This window comes from Gallinula chloropus, assembly GCF_964237585.1.
Source record: "Gallinula chloropus genome assembly, chromosome: 4".
NCBI classification, from domain to species: Eukaryota; Metazoa; Chordata; class Aves; order Gruiformes; family Rallidae; genus Gallinula; species Gallinula chloropus.
In genome coordinates, this window is record NC_140088.1 from 50,749,858 (window position 1) to 50,766,633 (window position 16,776).

Here is a 16,776-nt window from a genome sequence, read left to right on the forward strand (position 1 = left end):
TGCTAGAGTCCTCCTCAAAATCCAGTTAGGCTATCCAGGGAGGTTTAAAAGCAAATACCATGTGATGCTGCTGGATTTTTACAAACTCTGTGAGGAGGTTTCCTGGCAATCCATACCTCACGTTCCAGATATGTGGTGTGACTTCACCAGGCAGTTTGCAGGACGTGGGAGTTATTCTTCAAAGCTGTAAATGACCAATTTAAGTATTTAAATATTAATTGCCTTCTCAGTTTCTTGAAATGCTTGGGCTCTGTTAGTAGGTTTCTTGGCACATGAAAGTACCCAAAGGGCTGCTTCTGTTGCTTTCCCCCACCCCCTTTTAAATACCAAGATCGGGGCTGACTTGACATGAAGCTGTTCTTTTTTGGCAGATGACCCTGTGCTTCCTGCTCTACCAGCGAACCCACACTTAGTGAAGAGAGTGGCACTCATTACCAGTTAACTGCATGGCTGGCCTGTTGTTGTACTCACATCTAGCAGGGGTCTGACTGCAAAGTGGTGAATTAATGGCTTTGAGGTTGCTGCCTTTATCCACTTTCCACTGTGATGTGGTAAGGAGGCACAACAAGTCCAGTGTCTTATGTTGCCAGCTCAGAGCACTTGAAACACCTTTGCACACCAAGTAGTCACATTTTGTTGCTTTTTTCCTAAAGCCAGCTGAAGATTTGCCGTACTGTGGGGCTGAAGTAGGATAAAGAACTTAAAAGTTGCATGGTAGAGATAAAAGCAAAGGTTAGTATTTTTAGTCTCTTGAACTATTTTGTATTTTACTAAAAGCTCGGTGCATTTAAGAACCTTTTTCATTGGAAGTCACCTGCAGTATTATCTCCTAAGCAGCTTATCATCCTTATCGGTGCTTTGATACAAAACTGCAGTTCCACTTTCCTTTTTGTACAGTACCTGCCTAGCACAAACACTCAAACTGAAAGTCAAGCTTTGCTGATGCTGCAGAAGGGTCTCAGCTGGATGCCCGCACTGCAGCACCTGGATTGCAACCATCCGAGGGGAATTTGCAAAATGCCAGGTAAGAACCAAGCCTCCCTGTTGGCATGAAGAGGAAAAGGGATGCAAAGGATGAGGTTCAGAGCCGTGTGCCTCCCCCCATGCCCCTGGAGCTTCCCTGGGTCAGTCTGAGGGGAACACGAAACAGGGCTGGGATCCAAGTCTGTCTTCCCTCCTGCATCAGATGCCAGTTGGAATGTGTGCGCAGTGATGACCGCGCGGATTCGGGTGCCGTGAGGGATGGGTCCTTTCGTACAAGGCAATCCAGATCACTGCTTTGCCTCCTCTTTGGTGCTTTAGTGCAAAGGAGTTGAATCCTGGAAGTAGCCCAGCTCTTATTTTTGAGTACAGAGTGAATGGGAGGAGGAAGAGGAGAAGAGGGGTGCAGGTGATCTGTCTCCTCTAGCCAAATCCCTCTGTTTAGGGTAAGCTACTTGAGTAGGTGCTAGAACAGAGCCCAGGGAAAATGTCTGCTGGTCCCTTCCCTTCAGTGATCTGGGTAACATTCTCCAGCACAGTAAAAAGATGAAATTCTTGAGTGGGCAGTTCAGCACCTGCTCCTCCCACAACCTGAGTTCTGCCATTGGCTTCCATCAGGTGCTTTTCCCTCCACCACGCAGAGAGATGTAGCTGAGGAGTGGGCAAGGTAGCCCTCCCTACCGTGTCACCTAAAGCAGCATGAGACACTTGTTCTGTTACGTTAATGGTCCCCGGTTTTGTGCTAATTCAGCCGCTGCCTGACATTCCAGACTTAAGAGATTAGTGGGCAAACCAGAAATAATATTTCACCATTGTGCTATACGTGGTAGGGATGATTGGGTGTCTTTTTCCTACCTTCACCAAGTCAGGTAATGGGAATAGAAGCGGAAGAGAGAGAGGTGACATGCATCATAGGTAAACAACAGTCATCAATCTCTTCCTGTGGCAGCATTAAGAAAAAGTACAGTCACTCTAATAGGCTCCGGGATTCCCCGCGATCAACTAGAACTTCAAATTTCCCTTCCTGAATAGAAGTGGTTAGTACTAGAAAATTTTAATCAGCATAGTGGAAGAGGGAGAGGGATTATGTGATAGACTGCTGCAGCTAAGATTGTCCCTCTCAGAAAGGCAAGATAAATGATAAAGATAAAAGGGGACTTGGTGAGCCACTTAATACTGCAAAATTATTTCTGAATATTTAGTTTTCATAGTGAACACACAAAGCCCTTACCTTGCAAAACAGTTTTATTTCACACTTGTACAAAGTCAATAGGCATTTTAAAACACTTAGCAGTACTACAGGTTACATCTGCTGCCACTGAGTATGTTAATAGGGGACTTCACAGGTCTCAATCTTGAGTTTACCAGGATCCTATGGAATCCCTGTTCTCTCACAGGCTTAAGCCTACTTCTGTGCAAGCTAGAGGTGGGCTATTTAGAGTTGTTCAGAGTACAAACCTTGCAGGGCTGGGCCAGAACATGGCCAGGTCTGCATCTGCACACCAAGAACCAGTAAATGAACGCTTCTTTCCCCTCCCGAAACTAATTCTCCCCCCCTCTGGGCTCTTACAGCTCAGAAGGGCTGAAGCAGCTGTAATGAGGAGCTAGTTCAGGGGCTGGGGCTCTTCCTTCCTTCTACAAACCTCGTTAGTGCTGCACACATGCAGGATTATACCATTTTCCGTGCAGCATCTAATTGGGACCAGAGGGTAAACCCTCTTGTAATCAGATGTCATGTTGTGTATCACTGGTCCGTCACTGTGATACAGGACATGCAGTTCTCTGGTAAATCAGAGACTGCAAGAAATATTCAAGAAAATGAAGGTAGTCCTTAAAAAAAAAAAAACAAACCCACAAAAAACCCCCCAAACCTGTGATGTCTGAAATGCATCTGGATTGCAGGGATCTGAATACATTCAGTGTTTGTTCCAGAGATCTCCAAGATGAGCTATTTTTTCACTTCAGACTGAGTCCTCCCCACAACTTGACTGTAAACAGCCAAAGACAAACTTTACCTTAGTGTGCCACAGAACTGAACTTTTTCAGCTCCTAAACCACTGCGTAACAGCAGCTCTGCAATGTCCTGGGAGTAACAACAATGGCACGAGGTGTTGAGTGGTTATACAATAAACATCATCAATCCAAGCGGGTTACATTCAAGTAAAACTGGGTTTCAGACGATCGGACGACCAGAGGAACATCTGCTGATGGCACATGGCTCCAAGTGACGAACCCAATCTGGTTATCTATCTCCGCTTCTTGCTAGGTCTTGCCAGGGGATGGTAAGAGTGTTTCATACAAAAATACAGATATGCAATGGGCTTTACAGTCTCTCAGGGACATAAACAAAAGGAGACAAACACCAAAAGATAACCTAAAAAGCCTTTAAAGGAATTAAAAATACTGTGCTTGTACCTTTGTTCTGCAGCCTTAGGCAAGTCAAAAGCGGCCTTTCCCAAGTGAAGCTTCTTTCAGTTAAGTAGTTGAACCGCAACTATCTTTATCCAACATGGCAATCAGCACAGGAGGGACCCTGCCTTCCAGGTTCAGTTCATCCTTCCTTTTCGCTTCTGCAGTATCTCATTCTCACTGTATCTCACTGTGGGTACTGAAGCCCCTATTCCCCAATTACCTTGCTGAGAAAGAAGAAAGAACCAAAAATCTGTCCTTTCAGACTTTCTATGACAGAAAATATGCAGGAGACACAAGCCCAGTCCTTAAGTCCTTTCTAGGTTATCTTTTGGAGGGGCTGTATAGCAAAGCAACAAATACTAATATAAGCTAGTTTTCTTCATGATTCTCAAAAATTCTTGCTCACTTACTTCCCCATCTCCATCTCGATCAGCTTCATCAATCATTTCCTACAAAACATATTGTGTATTTGGTCAGGCACTGGACTTTACATGCAAGATCTTTCATTCAATAAAACAACAAATCAGTAACAGTTCATCTAAAACTGTAACTATGTATTTGATTGTGTTTATTTCTGACCTCTTCAGCCCTTTTTCTATAGGCATAAATTTCCACCCAATCTTTTGGAGCTACAGAGTTGGTCTGTGCCTGGAGGAAAAGCTCTGGCAAATCAGAATTTACCTGAAGTTCTTCATCTGTTAAATTTTCTCCCAGCTCCTTGGCAACTCTTTTCAAGTTTTTGAATGAAATTTTTCCTGTCCCATCATCATCAAATAATCTGAAAGCTTTCAAGATTTCTTCTTTTGAATCCTTCTCACTCTAAAACAAGAGTAAACCATACATCCATTAGGTAACACTTGCCACAGAGATGTTCCTTTTCAATATTTTTTATGCTGTAACAGGACCTTCTATTAAGAATTCCTACCATTTTTTGCGTCATCATAGCCAAAAAGTCTTCGAAGTCAATGGTGCCACTTCCTTCTTTGTCAATATCTGCTATCATTTTCTTAATTTCTTCCTTCTTTGGCTCAAAGCCTAAAGCACGCATCGCAACCTGCACCAAAAAGCAGTTCTGTTAGAAGGCCACAGGAATGACAGTGACAGCAGCTGCACTACACTTTAATTGCCTTGAACAAAACTGTAATAACAACTAACTGCAATGAAAACATCTTGATATCCCTTACCAGCTTCTTTCACCTTTCCAGACAGGAATAGTGAGGTTTGAGATTCTTAAGACTCAGGACATAGTTGCTGTTTACAACCATGTAGCACATGGATGTATTTCTGAAACTTAAGAGAAACTTTCCACCTCTGGCTGGGTAAGGGGGGCTGGAGGGCAAATCCTATGAGGAGCAGCTGAGGGAGCTGGGGGTGTTCAGCCTGGAGAAGAGGAGGCTGAGGGGAGACTTTATCACTGCCTACAACTACCTGAAAGGAGGGTGTAGAGAGGTGGGTGATGGTCTCTTCAGCCAGGTGACAGGAGGCAGGACAAGGGGATATGGCCTCAAGCTGCACCAGGGCAGGGTCATTAGATGTTAGAAAAAAGCTCTTCACTTTTAGGAGTTGCCAGAGCCTGAACAGGCTGCCCAGGGAGGGGTTTGAGTCACCGACCCTGGATGTGTTTAAAAAAAGGGTAGATGAGGTACTTAGGGATATGGTTTAGCATAGGACAGGAATAGTTGGACTTGATATCTTAAAAATCATTTCCAATCTTGTAATTCTGTTGATAAGGTAAACAAAGGTTCCAACTACACAGTTCCTAAGGGGACTGGATTATCAAAATGGGACTGCAAGTGAGGTTGGAGACCAGGGATGATATCTCACTCTGTTGGAAATTTAGGGCAGAATACCCAGTGATTCTGATGGGTGCAGATTTACATACAGTTAACTCGCATAATCCAGTACAGAGAGATAGAAGAATTTGGCCCTTTTGGCTAGGTGGTGGGGAGGGGTGTGGGAGTGGGTGGGAACTGACACTAGTCTGTCTCATCAACTCAAAGACTGGCTGCTGTGCTAATTGAGGAAGAGACAAGCAAACCTTACGAGCCTTACAGTGCACAAGCAAAACATTACTGTAAAAACAGTTGTGTGGATTGTTGTACAGAGGCTTAATACTCACATTGTTTCTAAAAAAATCCCACCCCAGGCTCTGGCATTTCACCAGCCTAGAGCAATGATTTTGCTACTCGGGGTGGTTGTTAGTAATTTCACACTCCCTGTTGTGCCAGATGAATACAGCATAGTTAATTCAGACTGAAGTTTCGAGAACATGTAGCTAGAGGAAGATGTGAACTGTGAGCATTTGTTCTTCCTATAAGCTCTAGTGGAAATGAATAGCTAATATTAGGCAGAAATTTTCTCACTAGACGCTCTTCTACTGGAAAATACCAACTCACCAGAAACTTAACATTTAACTGAAGTGTGTTTTCTGACCAGTTTCTTGCAGTGGGACAACTAAAAATGTTCCATTTTGTCTTTCAGAGGGGAACACTTGCTATTGTACAACATCCATTATGTTGATATAATTTTGAGCAAGGAAGACATAGGGTTAAATGGCTGATGGTAAAACATTCCAGTCCACTTCAAGAACTGTATTTTAACAATTATAAGGTGCATTCAGAGAACATGTTCTCCTTAACGGAGGGTGAGTACTTCCAAATAAATCCTGAGATAAGCCACAAGCTGAGGCATCTCAGGTTTCTAGGTTACACGTGCAGACATGGAGGCAGAGTGTGGGTACGTAAGAAATCAAGCTCAGGGAGATAATTAAGAGTCACACTTACAAAAAGATGAGATGACAATAAAACATGGGGACAGAACTGAGAATGATCTCCCCTTTGTACTACCGTGTGTATATGCATGTGAACACACTCTACTTGAATTGTTACTGAAATGCAACCTAGATCTCGGGTTTATTCTTTTTAAATTAAAAAACAAGTCATTTTAATTACATATATGAAAATAATGTTGTATCTTTTCAGAATGTGTGCACAATCTGTGGGGTTAGTTCTTAGATGAAGAAAAAAATAGGTATTCTGACATTCATCCCAGAAGAACAGAAGCCCATGTCCCAGTAACAATAATCTTGGCCAGTCGTGGAAACTGGAATGTGTACTGTGTGTACCTGAACAGAAGAACCATTTAGTTCCCCCAATGCTCATACTCAGAGCTGTCTGACCTGCTGTCTGTGCTAGAGAAGCCTACCTGCTCTGAAGCAGACAGAGCTTTCTGAGGTTAATGGTGTAGCACAGCCCTAACTGAGTCATGACAGCAAGCTGTTACTCTCATGTGTACCCTACAGCTATTTAAATGGCTTTAGTTATGGCCAGGCAAACCAAAACACCAGCTATAGTTCTGAGACCAAAAATATTTCCATTCAAGGTTGGGGGGGTGGGGGGGTAGGAACTTTAAAACCTTCAGTTCTTTGATGTCGATGCTTCCAGACCCATCAGTGTCGAACAAATCAAAAGCTTCTCTGATCTCCTGCTTTTGCTCTTCCGTAAGTTCAGGTTTCAAGCCGCTTTTCTTGCGCTGGGCTGCACTCAAGCCAGGTTTTCTGTAGTTGGATGTCTTCAAAAAGTAAACAAGAGGAAAGATGGGTAATAGCCTGCTCTTGGGAAGGTTCAAAACACAACTAAATCACAAATAACAACAGTGGAGCTGTAGCAGAAGCAAGAGACATTGCTGCAAGTGGTAGCTCCTATCCTTAGGTTGTTCTAGAAAGAAAACAAGCCGAAGGCTTTGTTCCAGGAGAATGTTTTAAACGGAAAGATTGTATATATAAAGGAGCGATACCAGAAAAACAGGTGGGCAGCCCGAAAACGAACTGCTGAGGTGACTGAGGCCCTCTGTGCACCTCCTGCCGGCTGCCCTGAGGCGCTCGGGAGTGCTTTCACCTTGAAGGCGGCAGGAAGCCGTCCCTAGGGGTAAACAAGGCTGGTCGTATGTGGGTCTCGGCTGTCGACGGGCCCCAAACTCCTCAAAGCGCTTGGAACGGGATGTCGGAGCAAGCTTGAGGGGATGAGCGAAGCTCTACCCGTGGTAGCCCGGAGACCTGCCAGAACCAGCCCTATGCGGAGCAGCAGCAGCCTGCTGGTGCAAGCTGGGGTAGCACAGAGCGTCCCCTTTCCCCATCCTTATCTTAAAAAGTAGGATTTATTTTTACTCCCTGCGTTCCACTCCGGGAGGGACCCCCCGAGATGCCTTCCCGGTTGTAGAGACCCCGCCCTTCCCCCCCAACACGCTGCCCGAGCCCCCCGCGGCAGCAGTCTGGGTTTCGTCGCCGGAGCGTGCCCCACGCCGTAGGGGGCCGGAGGGAGCGGGGCAGCTCCGGGCGCTCAGCTAAGATCAGGCGGGCGCGTCTCCGCCGGCTCGCCCCTGAAAGCGGGCGGCTACCGGGGCGCTTTCCCTGGCGCCAAGCCGCTGGGCTTGGTTTGGGCCCCCCACCCCCCCCAACCCCGGGAGGGGGCGGGGCGGGGGAGGACGCGGGCACTCCTCTCCTTTTTCGGCCGGGGCGCTGGCTTCCGCGTCGCGCGAGGGAACGAAGCCGCGGAGACGGCCCCGGCGGCTCCCGCACCAGTCCCTTGCGGCCCTTCGGGGGCTCCCGGGAGGGGCGTGGGGGGAAGCGGGCCTGCAGCAGGGGGTTAGGACGCTCACCATCTGGCAGCGAGGGTCTCACACCGGGGCAGCCCGCTCGGCCTCGCCGCTCCTAGCGATCCCTCCCACACCACCGCGGCACGCAACGGCCGCAGGCCGCCCAATGAGCACGACCGGCGTGCAGGCGGGCCCGCCCCTCCCTCGTAGGCCGGGCCAATGGCGCCTGGCGGGCTCGTGGCGTCAGCGAGGGCGCGGGGGGAGCAGCTTCGCCCGCCGGCTGTACAAACAAGCCGTGGCGGCGGTATCCTGGCAACGGGGCGCGCGCGGCGGCCGTTGGTGGCGCGCGGCGGGGCTGCCTGTTGCCGGCCCGCCTTAGCTTGCCTCGCCTTAGCCTGGCCGCGGGGAGTGGGGGAAAGCGCCGCCACCATTAGTGAAGACCCAGCACCTGGCCGCCGCAGGACCGGCCGGCCGGCGGCCTCTGCCCGTCTTCAGCTGGGAGGAAGTGGGCGGGGCCCCACCGGGCCCCAGCAGGGCAGCTCCGGGCGCCTGCCTTGCTGTTTCGGCCCCTGCCTGCCGCTCCGCCTGCGTGCTGGCTGCTGCCCGCCTCCAGGCCGCGAGTGACGCGGGGCGTTTGGGTTTGCTACACGGGCCTGGCAAGTTGTCTGTGGCCGTAGGTTAGTAGCGGTAATGCTGGCTCGTGGGTAGGCCAGGTAAGATGTGGCCGTTGCATGGGCACGTGGGGTTTTAGCTGTGGGCAAGCCGTTTTCTGCCCGTTTTGTGCTTGCAGAGCACCAGTGCTGGTGTCAGAGGATGTGTGTATGTGTGCAAGGCTCTTCGCTGGTGCTTCACTGAAATACATCAGCTTGTAAAACTGGTCTGAGAATGTGTTGCATTAGCCTAGCCCTTGTGGCTGAGCCACTGTACGACAACGTGAGTAATAAGTGCTTGGCATACTTGTATTCCAGAGTCCTTGAGGTGCCTAAAATCTGTGTGTGTAAGCATAAACCCCGTGTAAGGTTTATTTTGTTTGCAGAGGTAGATAACAATGTAGATGGTGGTAGGTCAGTGAGCATGTTAGCTTAACTGAAGCCATCTGTGTCCTGTACATGGCTGTCCTCCACTACAAGTTTTTTCATCCCTTCTTCTCCAGGATGCTTTCTCCACTTTGCAGGCCTCATGTGTTTCACTTCAAAATGTAATTCCACTAAACCCTTTGGCTTTTCTATCTCGGTGTGGGTGCAAAAAGAGGTAAAAGGTCAGGGCATAGAAGGGATGAGAAGTTGAATTTTGGGTCTGCTCTGTATTGGTTCCTACAGCATAGATTAGAATGATGTTTTTGCCAAAACAACAGATGTAAAACAAAAGAGGGGGGATGGGGAAATATCACAAAAATCATAAATTGCACGTGAAGAGGTTGTGCAAGCAATGACATAAAAAAAAGAAAACCTCTGTAAGCTGTGCTCTGCAGCCAAGCCCTGGGTCCATTTGGCTCAGGTTTATGGACCTGCAGAAATACAGACTGGCATCAAAAATGACAGTACAATTTTAAAGTACAAGTTTAAGCTGAAAGTAAGTGGCACGTTTTTTCACTTATATTTCAGATAAAATTTTAGGAAAACAGCTTGTAGTTGGCTGCACTGAGGTTTGGTGGAAGTGTGTTGACTTGATAGATGTTGCTGCGCTAACTCTAATCGTTTCTCAAGCAGTCCTGGCATCACATTCTTTGAAATAAAAAGGCCGTTCTAATGAGATTTCAGCTCAGCAGTATGAGCTGCTCTCTTGTTTGGGAGTGACCAGGGAGTCAGGAGTTCATTGTACTGTCAAATGGAAACCTCTTTCCCACCAGTCCTTCCATAGTTGTCTCCCATCCAAGCAGCAGCATGGTCTGCTGCCCAGAACAATGTGCCAAGGGTCTAGGTAGCAAGAGCATTACTTGCCTCACAGCATAGCTAAGTTAGTGCTTCGGGAAATTCTATGAAGAGAACCACAAATTGGTTATTTGCTGCTCTTCTACAAAAACAAGAGAGGTTGAGAAGTGACCATTGCTAGTTGAGAACTGCCTGAATTTGGAAACGGTGATCTCAAAAATAAAATTAAAAAACTCCTCCACAGCAACAAAAAAACCCCAAGCAAAGCAATCCCCTGCTACCCGAAAATTAAAACCAACAACAAAATCCCAAGTGACCCCTCCAAGGGAAAAAAACTCCAAACGTAGGGCCGTAGTAAATCCTTAAGAGAAATCGGATGGAGTAAGTTTTTGGGGTGCGAAGAAACATGTTTTCTATTGGATTCTATGGATCAATTATTATTATTTAATCACTTTCATTTTTTGTGTCTATTTCAAAACAAACTACCTGTGATAAGGATTCCAGTTAAGGAAAAAGGGGCTCTTTTATTACTATGGGAAGCACTGATATGGATACATAGCATGGCTAGAGCATTATCATAATGTGCTCCCAAGAAAGATTTCTAGCAAAATCTGTAAGCAGTTTGGACGCGTACTCCCAATGCAGCTTCAAAGTAAAAAGTACTTGCTTATCTAAAAGCCCTTTTCTTACATTGCTGATTACAGCTAACTATAGATTAAGATAACTTCTTTGCTGATGTGTATGGTAATTAAAGGGAATTTCTGTCTTCAGTTTGGACTAGTCGAGAACTTTGAGTTGGTCAGCATATAAAGGTTATTTCTGACTGCCTACTATGCTTTTTAAATGAACACTGTGCCTTCATGTGACTTTATGTAGAGATGGGCTTTCATTGAGTACGGTGGCAAAAGAGGTTGGATTTTTTTTTTAATTTGGAATAGTTTTGCAAAGGACTTTCAGGGCAATGAAATAAATTATTTGAATCTCAGCATAAAAGGTGTATGGCTAAGGCATCTTAATTCTTGGTGTGGATACTTTTCATTTAAAAAAAGAAAAAAGGTAAAGAAGGTTTAGTTTAATCCAGATGGTCTACCACAGTAGTGTGGTATGGAAGAGATTCCAAGGGAAAGAGACTTATTTTTGGTATGCTAACACTGAGTAGCACATAAAAACCCTAAAGTCTTGGCAGTTTGCTTTGTGAAGTATAAAGAAGTGGTATTCCTTTTCACATTTAATGAAGTATTGGTGCACAGAACTGGAATAAGAGAATTGGAAAAAAATAAGTTTGATTATCTTTTTCCATATGTGAAAGTCAGTGGCATAACTGTTGGTACCAAGATGCATCTGTACAGAGCGCTTTGGTTCTACACATACTTGACCATTCTGCTCTAAGGAGCTTTGCCTCTGAGTAAGGCAAATAATAACTGAAATTCTAGATAAGTGGGTCAGGAAAGAAATGGTAGCTTTATAGAATCTATACTGCCTCGTTTAAGAAACCACTGCAATTAACAGCACTGTCTGCCAGCAAGAAAAAATTCCCTGGTATTTTAGCAACGCACCATTTCAGCAACTTCGTGCATCAGTATCATGCAGTCCACTGGTTGTTATACAGTCAGCATCACTGTGTGAGGCTCTCAACAAGGGAGAGCAGTTATACAGTCAGCCTCACCGTGTGAGGGCTGTGTTCAATGTTAGACTGATCATTTTTTTCTGTGATATAAGCTTTGGAGTGCTAAGAGAATGGGGCAATAAGTTTGTGTTCTGTTCACAGATGCTGTCTGCTGCCCATGGCTTTCAGGGATGTGAATGCAAGAAGGCATATTGGACTTCAGCAACTCTCATCCTTGGCATTAGCGGGAAGAACGTTACTGGGGCCAATGAAATCATGTAAATTCATTGTGGATGAAAGCACCAACCAAAGCACGTTGATTTGTTCTGCTGTTAGACTGGTTGAAAGTTTGGATTTAACTAGTGCTGCTGGGCAGCTTCTTAATGAAACCATTCAGGCACAAAACAAGGAGTTTAAGACTGGGATGAGTACCCTGTTGTTTCTTGTCAGTGCGTGGAGCAATGCTGTACTGGAGTGCCTCCAGCAAAATGTTCCTGTTTCAGCAATTGTTTCTGTCATGTCTGAGGGGTTGCGCTCTTGCTGTGAGAGAGTCCAGTGTCTTCAAATTCCAATACATGATGTAAAGAAAGAGCTGTGTTCTAGCTGTGTTAGGCCAAATGCTTTTAAAAGCAAAGTTTACCCAACTGAACATGATGATCTTCTAAATCCTCAGATTTTCTTGTATGTACAGAAAGATATTTCTGCACCAGAAGAAGTAATTCCAGTAAATTCTTCTTCCTGTCAAGGGGATAATTGTAATTTTAACAAGTGCCTTCTTTCACCTTTGGACAGCTCTGGTTCAATAGCTTCTCTTGTCAAACCAGTGAGTGACAAAAGCACGTCTGTGCTTTCTGGAAATGGTGCTACTGCGTCCAGCTGTAACAAACAAAAGTTAACCCATAGCAGATACTTCAGCACTCCAGGAAAAAGCCATTTTTCAAGACAGCAAGATAATTTTGAGGGACACCATTCAGGACAGTCAGCAGATCCATATGAATGTTGTGGTTTAGGATGCTTGGCAATGACTCTGAGCCATGGAAATCAGACAAGCACAAAACTGCTACAAAGCATTGCTGCATATCAACAAGGGAGAGCAGAAGGCAGTGGCTCTTCCCAGCTTAATCTTGCAGAAATTGTGACATGCTGTTTATTGGGCCTTCCTGAAAGCTATTCTTGTGCCTCCCCGGGCTTTGTCACATTAGTATCGCCGGAACAAGCCACGATTATCAAATACTTTGAAGACAAACCCCTTCGGATTCTGCTAATGGATGGTGACCTAACTGAACAATACCGTCACTTAGGTTTTAATAGACCGTGCAATGTACGAACTGTATTGGAGCATCCTAGCCTACAGGAAGGCAGAGCTGGAAACTTGTGGCTAAGCAGTATGCTAGATATTCTGATGCGCTTTGAAGTAAACTTGGTTTTGGTCAAAGGAAGCGTGTGTGAAAACTTAATGGAAAAATGCATAGCAAACACTATATTGGTCATTGGTTCTGTGGCTCGGGATGTGTTGTGTGCCTTTGGGGAGGTCACCAATGCCCGGCCAGTGACATACCTCACCCAGCTGAATGCTTCTTGCGTGGGGAGCGGGGCCCGCGCAGAGCTGTGGAAGGCCTGCGATGGGCGCGCAGTGGACCTGGGCGAGCTTGTGCCAGTCAGGATAAAAGTGCAAGGAATTCCACTGCTCACGGCTGTGCTCACCACAACTGTAGCTTCAAAGATGCAGCTTATTGAAGACCAGTTTTGGACTTTAGTGTATCGGCTCCATAATGCTTTGGAGGATGAGAAGGTTTTTCTTGGTGGTGGTGCAGTGGAGCTCTTGTGCCTTAGTCACATTCGGATGCTTGCAGAACAGCCTTTACAACCAGCAAATACAAAAGCTGTGAGTGAGTTTCACAGTCAATGGGTGGCAGCATCTGCGACAGAGTATAAATCAGTTGTGCTCCAAGCATTAGCGAGCGGCTGGAATCAGTATCTCTCAGCCGTGATGTGTAACGCTGCCAAAGCTGCATCAGAATTGGAAGCGTGCACCTCAGTTGATCATCACCTCAAACAAGCAGCCAACTGCGGCTCTACCTCGGCATATATATTGAAAGAGTTTAGAAGAGGTGGTCTGCTCGGGGGTGCTTCTGGTCCACTTGCTGACCACAGAGAAGGTTTGAAGGTTTATGATAATGTTACAGCCAAGATAGAGGCATGGCGGAGAGCTCTGGACTTGGTGTTGCTTGTGCTTCAATCAGATGTCGAAATTATCACGGGTCCCAAAAGGAATCAGCTGTTGAGCTCAGATGCGTCAAGTGAATTTATGTTTTTATAGGACTTGCAGGCTTTATTTATAAGGCTATGAGTCAGTGGAAGAAGTCCAGGTGCAACCTACGTTTCTTCACAGTTTATAAAGCAAATATTTAGATGGGATTATGACTTTGGAGTCTAACAGCGGAAATCAGAATGCAAGACAGTCACAAGGTAGTTATAATTTCCCATTTCTAGAATGGGAGTTAAGTAACAAAAATCACTTGTGGGTTTCCCTCTAACCCCAGCCATGTGTTTCTAACTAATGATACTGTCTGTATGGAAAGATCATTCTGGTCCAACTGACCGGATCTAATCTCATTTAGTGGAGCAGATGTGCGTTTATTTTTTTCATTAGAATGAGGAGCACTGGCCAGGTGGGTACGTGTTGAGCATCGACGGAGAAGAGTTTGATGCTGTATATATGCTTATGTTCTAAACATATCTGTATAAGGCTTTTGTACTTCGTTCTTTAAATTAGTCTTGTTTAATGTCTTTTAATGTCTTCTAAAAAAGGCTAGAGATTTCTTACCTAACGTTGGCTTACTTGTGTTAAATAAAAGTATATTATGTAATTTTTAATTAATATCTTGCTCTTAATTTCTGCACATCACAAATATAAGAGTTCAACTTGCAATAATTTATGAATGTTATATTTTACACTAAGCGATAGTATTAGGATGTTCTACTTTTGCATATTTCTGTGAGCCATATATCTCCTGCTTTCAAATACATATCCTTTGGAATGCCTCTCGTTTTGACAGAAATTCGGGGTTATTATAGAATGGATGTGTCTCTACACAGAGGTTTCTTTTACATCATGAGGTGGATTTTTAGCTTTAGTTTCCTTCGGGTTCTTCCAGTTATCCTTGTGGAGAGGAAAATGTTCATGTTTTAGCTGTTGGCTGTAAACCTAAAATGTGTCTATCATGAAGATTGAGGCAAGGTGTTTTTGCTGTGTTTCAGCACTGAGAACTTGAAAGCAGAGCCACAGAGAACTGGCACTTTGTTGCAAGACAGAGGTGTGTAATGATGGAGATATTTTTTTTTCTAAAACTGGAATTCTGAATCACACTTAAAGTGAAATGTCTCCCAGCCTGGTGAAAGCAGAAAGGAAAAAGAATGGAAACAGTGATACTAAAGCATACTTTTGCTTTTAGGAACTTTTGCATTAACATGCTAATGGCTGGCTGTGCTGGGGTTAAGCACTTGCTCATTTGATTGCTGGTGGCCCAGAGTGCTTCTGTTGTGAAAGCTAAGAATTGGAGTGGGCTAAAGCATGTTTTCTGAGTCATGATTCTGTGGAAAGACCGACAAAACCCAAGGGGGTTTTACAGTTAGAGACTTTGCTGCTAATTATTTACTATTTTAAGTGGATGTTTTTCCTTCTAGACATGTGGTATCTCCCCACTGCAGAAGACATCTCAGAGCAGAGCCATCAGCTGCCTCAAACCCCCATGACCACTGGCAGTTCCCCAGTTGACTTGTACTGGAGCCTTGACACGGTTCTCTGCATCTGTTCCTGTTGGCGTTGCTCCTTCCTCTGGGAAGGCACTTCCATTCTACACATGCATTTCATGGTTCCTAATTCCAGAAGGCTCGAGTTAATGAAAAGGAAAGACAGTTCCTAAAATGTCCCTCTCTCCTGTGATGCCAACACTTAGGCATTCTGTCCCATTGTAATTGTCAGTAGGTATTTGGCCGTATCTCCTATTTTCTGCCTCTCTCGTGTTCTCCAAATGTTTTTGCTTCTTTCGAGGTATTCATCCCCATAACACGTAACTCCATAAGCTATGCCGCATTCTACTAAAAACAGCTCTTTTTGAGACTTGCTTCCAGCTTGTGGGTCTCCATAGCTGGGAGTTCCCCACAGAGCTGGGGCAATCTACTGAGGTGCTAAATTAGCATTAAGCAGGGGATGAATCTGGGATCCTTAGAAACAGTTTTGAGTGTGGAACTGACCAGAAATTGTAACTTCATTTTTATGTAGAGAAGTATCCGTCTGAATGAATTTTATCCTGGAGCTTGCTTCTATGCTAATACGTATTGTATCAAATTACATACTCAGATCTTTCACAGAGCACTTTACCCAGTGGTTTATCCTAGGTGAATAATTGGTATATTCGGTGTATAAGGAAAAGTAAGATGCAGGTAATGAAATTCATCCTCTACTGTAGCTATGTGTGCAAGTGTGTATTAGTGTTAACACAGTGTGTTTTCAGTGGTTGCATTCTGAGCTCTCATTGATGAGTTGCATATTTTCATCTTAGTATTCTACTTGTGTGTAACTAGAAAGCCCTTAAGGAGGTCAAGGGAGCATATTAATAGCAGTTGCCTTTTAGAAACATAAGACAAAAGCTTTTTCGTATGTAGGAAAGCTGTGCTCTTAGTATTTAGCTATCTCTGCCCTGAAACTGTAAATATTTTGGTTGTCTAACAAACTCCAGAATTCAGTGGATTTTGGCAAAATCTCATCAGTGCTATCTTGGGGGGGTTCATTTTAATTTGAAACAGTAGTTCCTAGCAGCATAGGGATCTAGTTACATGAAAGCTTTGCTCACCCTGTAATTATATTTTCATTATTAATCAGTTAGTTGTTTGCTGCTTGGCCACACTCTCCATCTACTAAGACATGAGGAGAAAGAGTTTGGTAGATCAAGAGAGAAAAAAGGAGCTAGGGGATGTTAGGTGAGAAAGAAATGGAAATACAGCATATAAACAAATACAAACAAATTCCACTGCTCTGCAGGTGTTTGCAGCTCATGGATGGCTTTATACTGTTTTACTTGACTTTCCTGTACCAACCGTTGCATAATCCCTGTTCCTAAGAAAAGAGCCAGTTGCACTTTATTTGAATAATAGAGTTAAGTGGATTATGGAAAAACTGCATACAGGAATTGCATTGCGGTGGTCCAAGCATCTATTTATAGGGCTCTTAAGGCACAGAGCTGACGCACCAAATGTTGAGAAAATCCAAAATGATGTAATTTTTCCAATCAGGCTTTTTAAAAAGCACAT

The 16,776-nt window shown here is 44.8% G+C and overlaps 2 protein-coding genes across 2 annotated transcripts; one reads left to right on the forward strand and one right to left on the reverse strand.

Annotated features, from left to right (window-relative positions):
• Positions 1-956: 956 nt before the first annotated feature.
• BBS12 (Bardet-Biedl syndrome 12) lies at positions 957-13,783 on the forward strand (the record flags this gene model as incomplete). The annotated part of the gene is made up of 2 exons (XM_084263831.1): positions 957-1,024; positions 11,626-13,783. The coding sequence occupies exon 2, from the start codon at positions 11,642-11,644 to the stop codon at positions 13,781-13,783; it is 2,142 nt and encodes a 713-aa protein (XP_084119957.1). The 5' UTR covers positions 957-1,024; positions 11,626-11,641.
• LOC311191868 (uncharacterized protein) lies at positions 2,259-8,114 on the reverse strand. The gene is made up of 5 exons (XM_084264188.1): positions 8,050-8,114; positions 6,808-6,963; positions 4,319-4,447; positions 4,075-4,212; positions 2,259-3,842 (listed from the first exon to the last, which is right to left on the reverse strand). The coding sequence occupies exons 1-5, from the start codon at positions 8,050-8,052 to the stop codon at positions 3,753-3,755; spliced, it is 516 nt and encodes a 171-aa protein (XP_084120314.1). The 5' UTR covers positions 8,053-8,114; the 3' UTR covers positions 2,259-3,752.
• Positions 13,784-16,776: the final 2,993 nt, after the last annotated feature.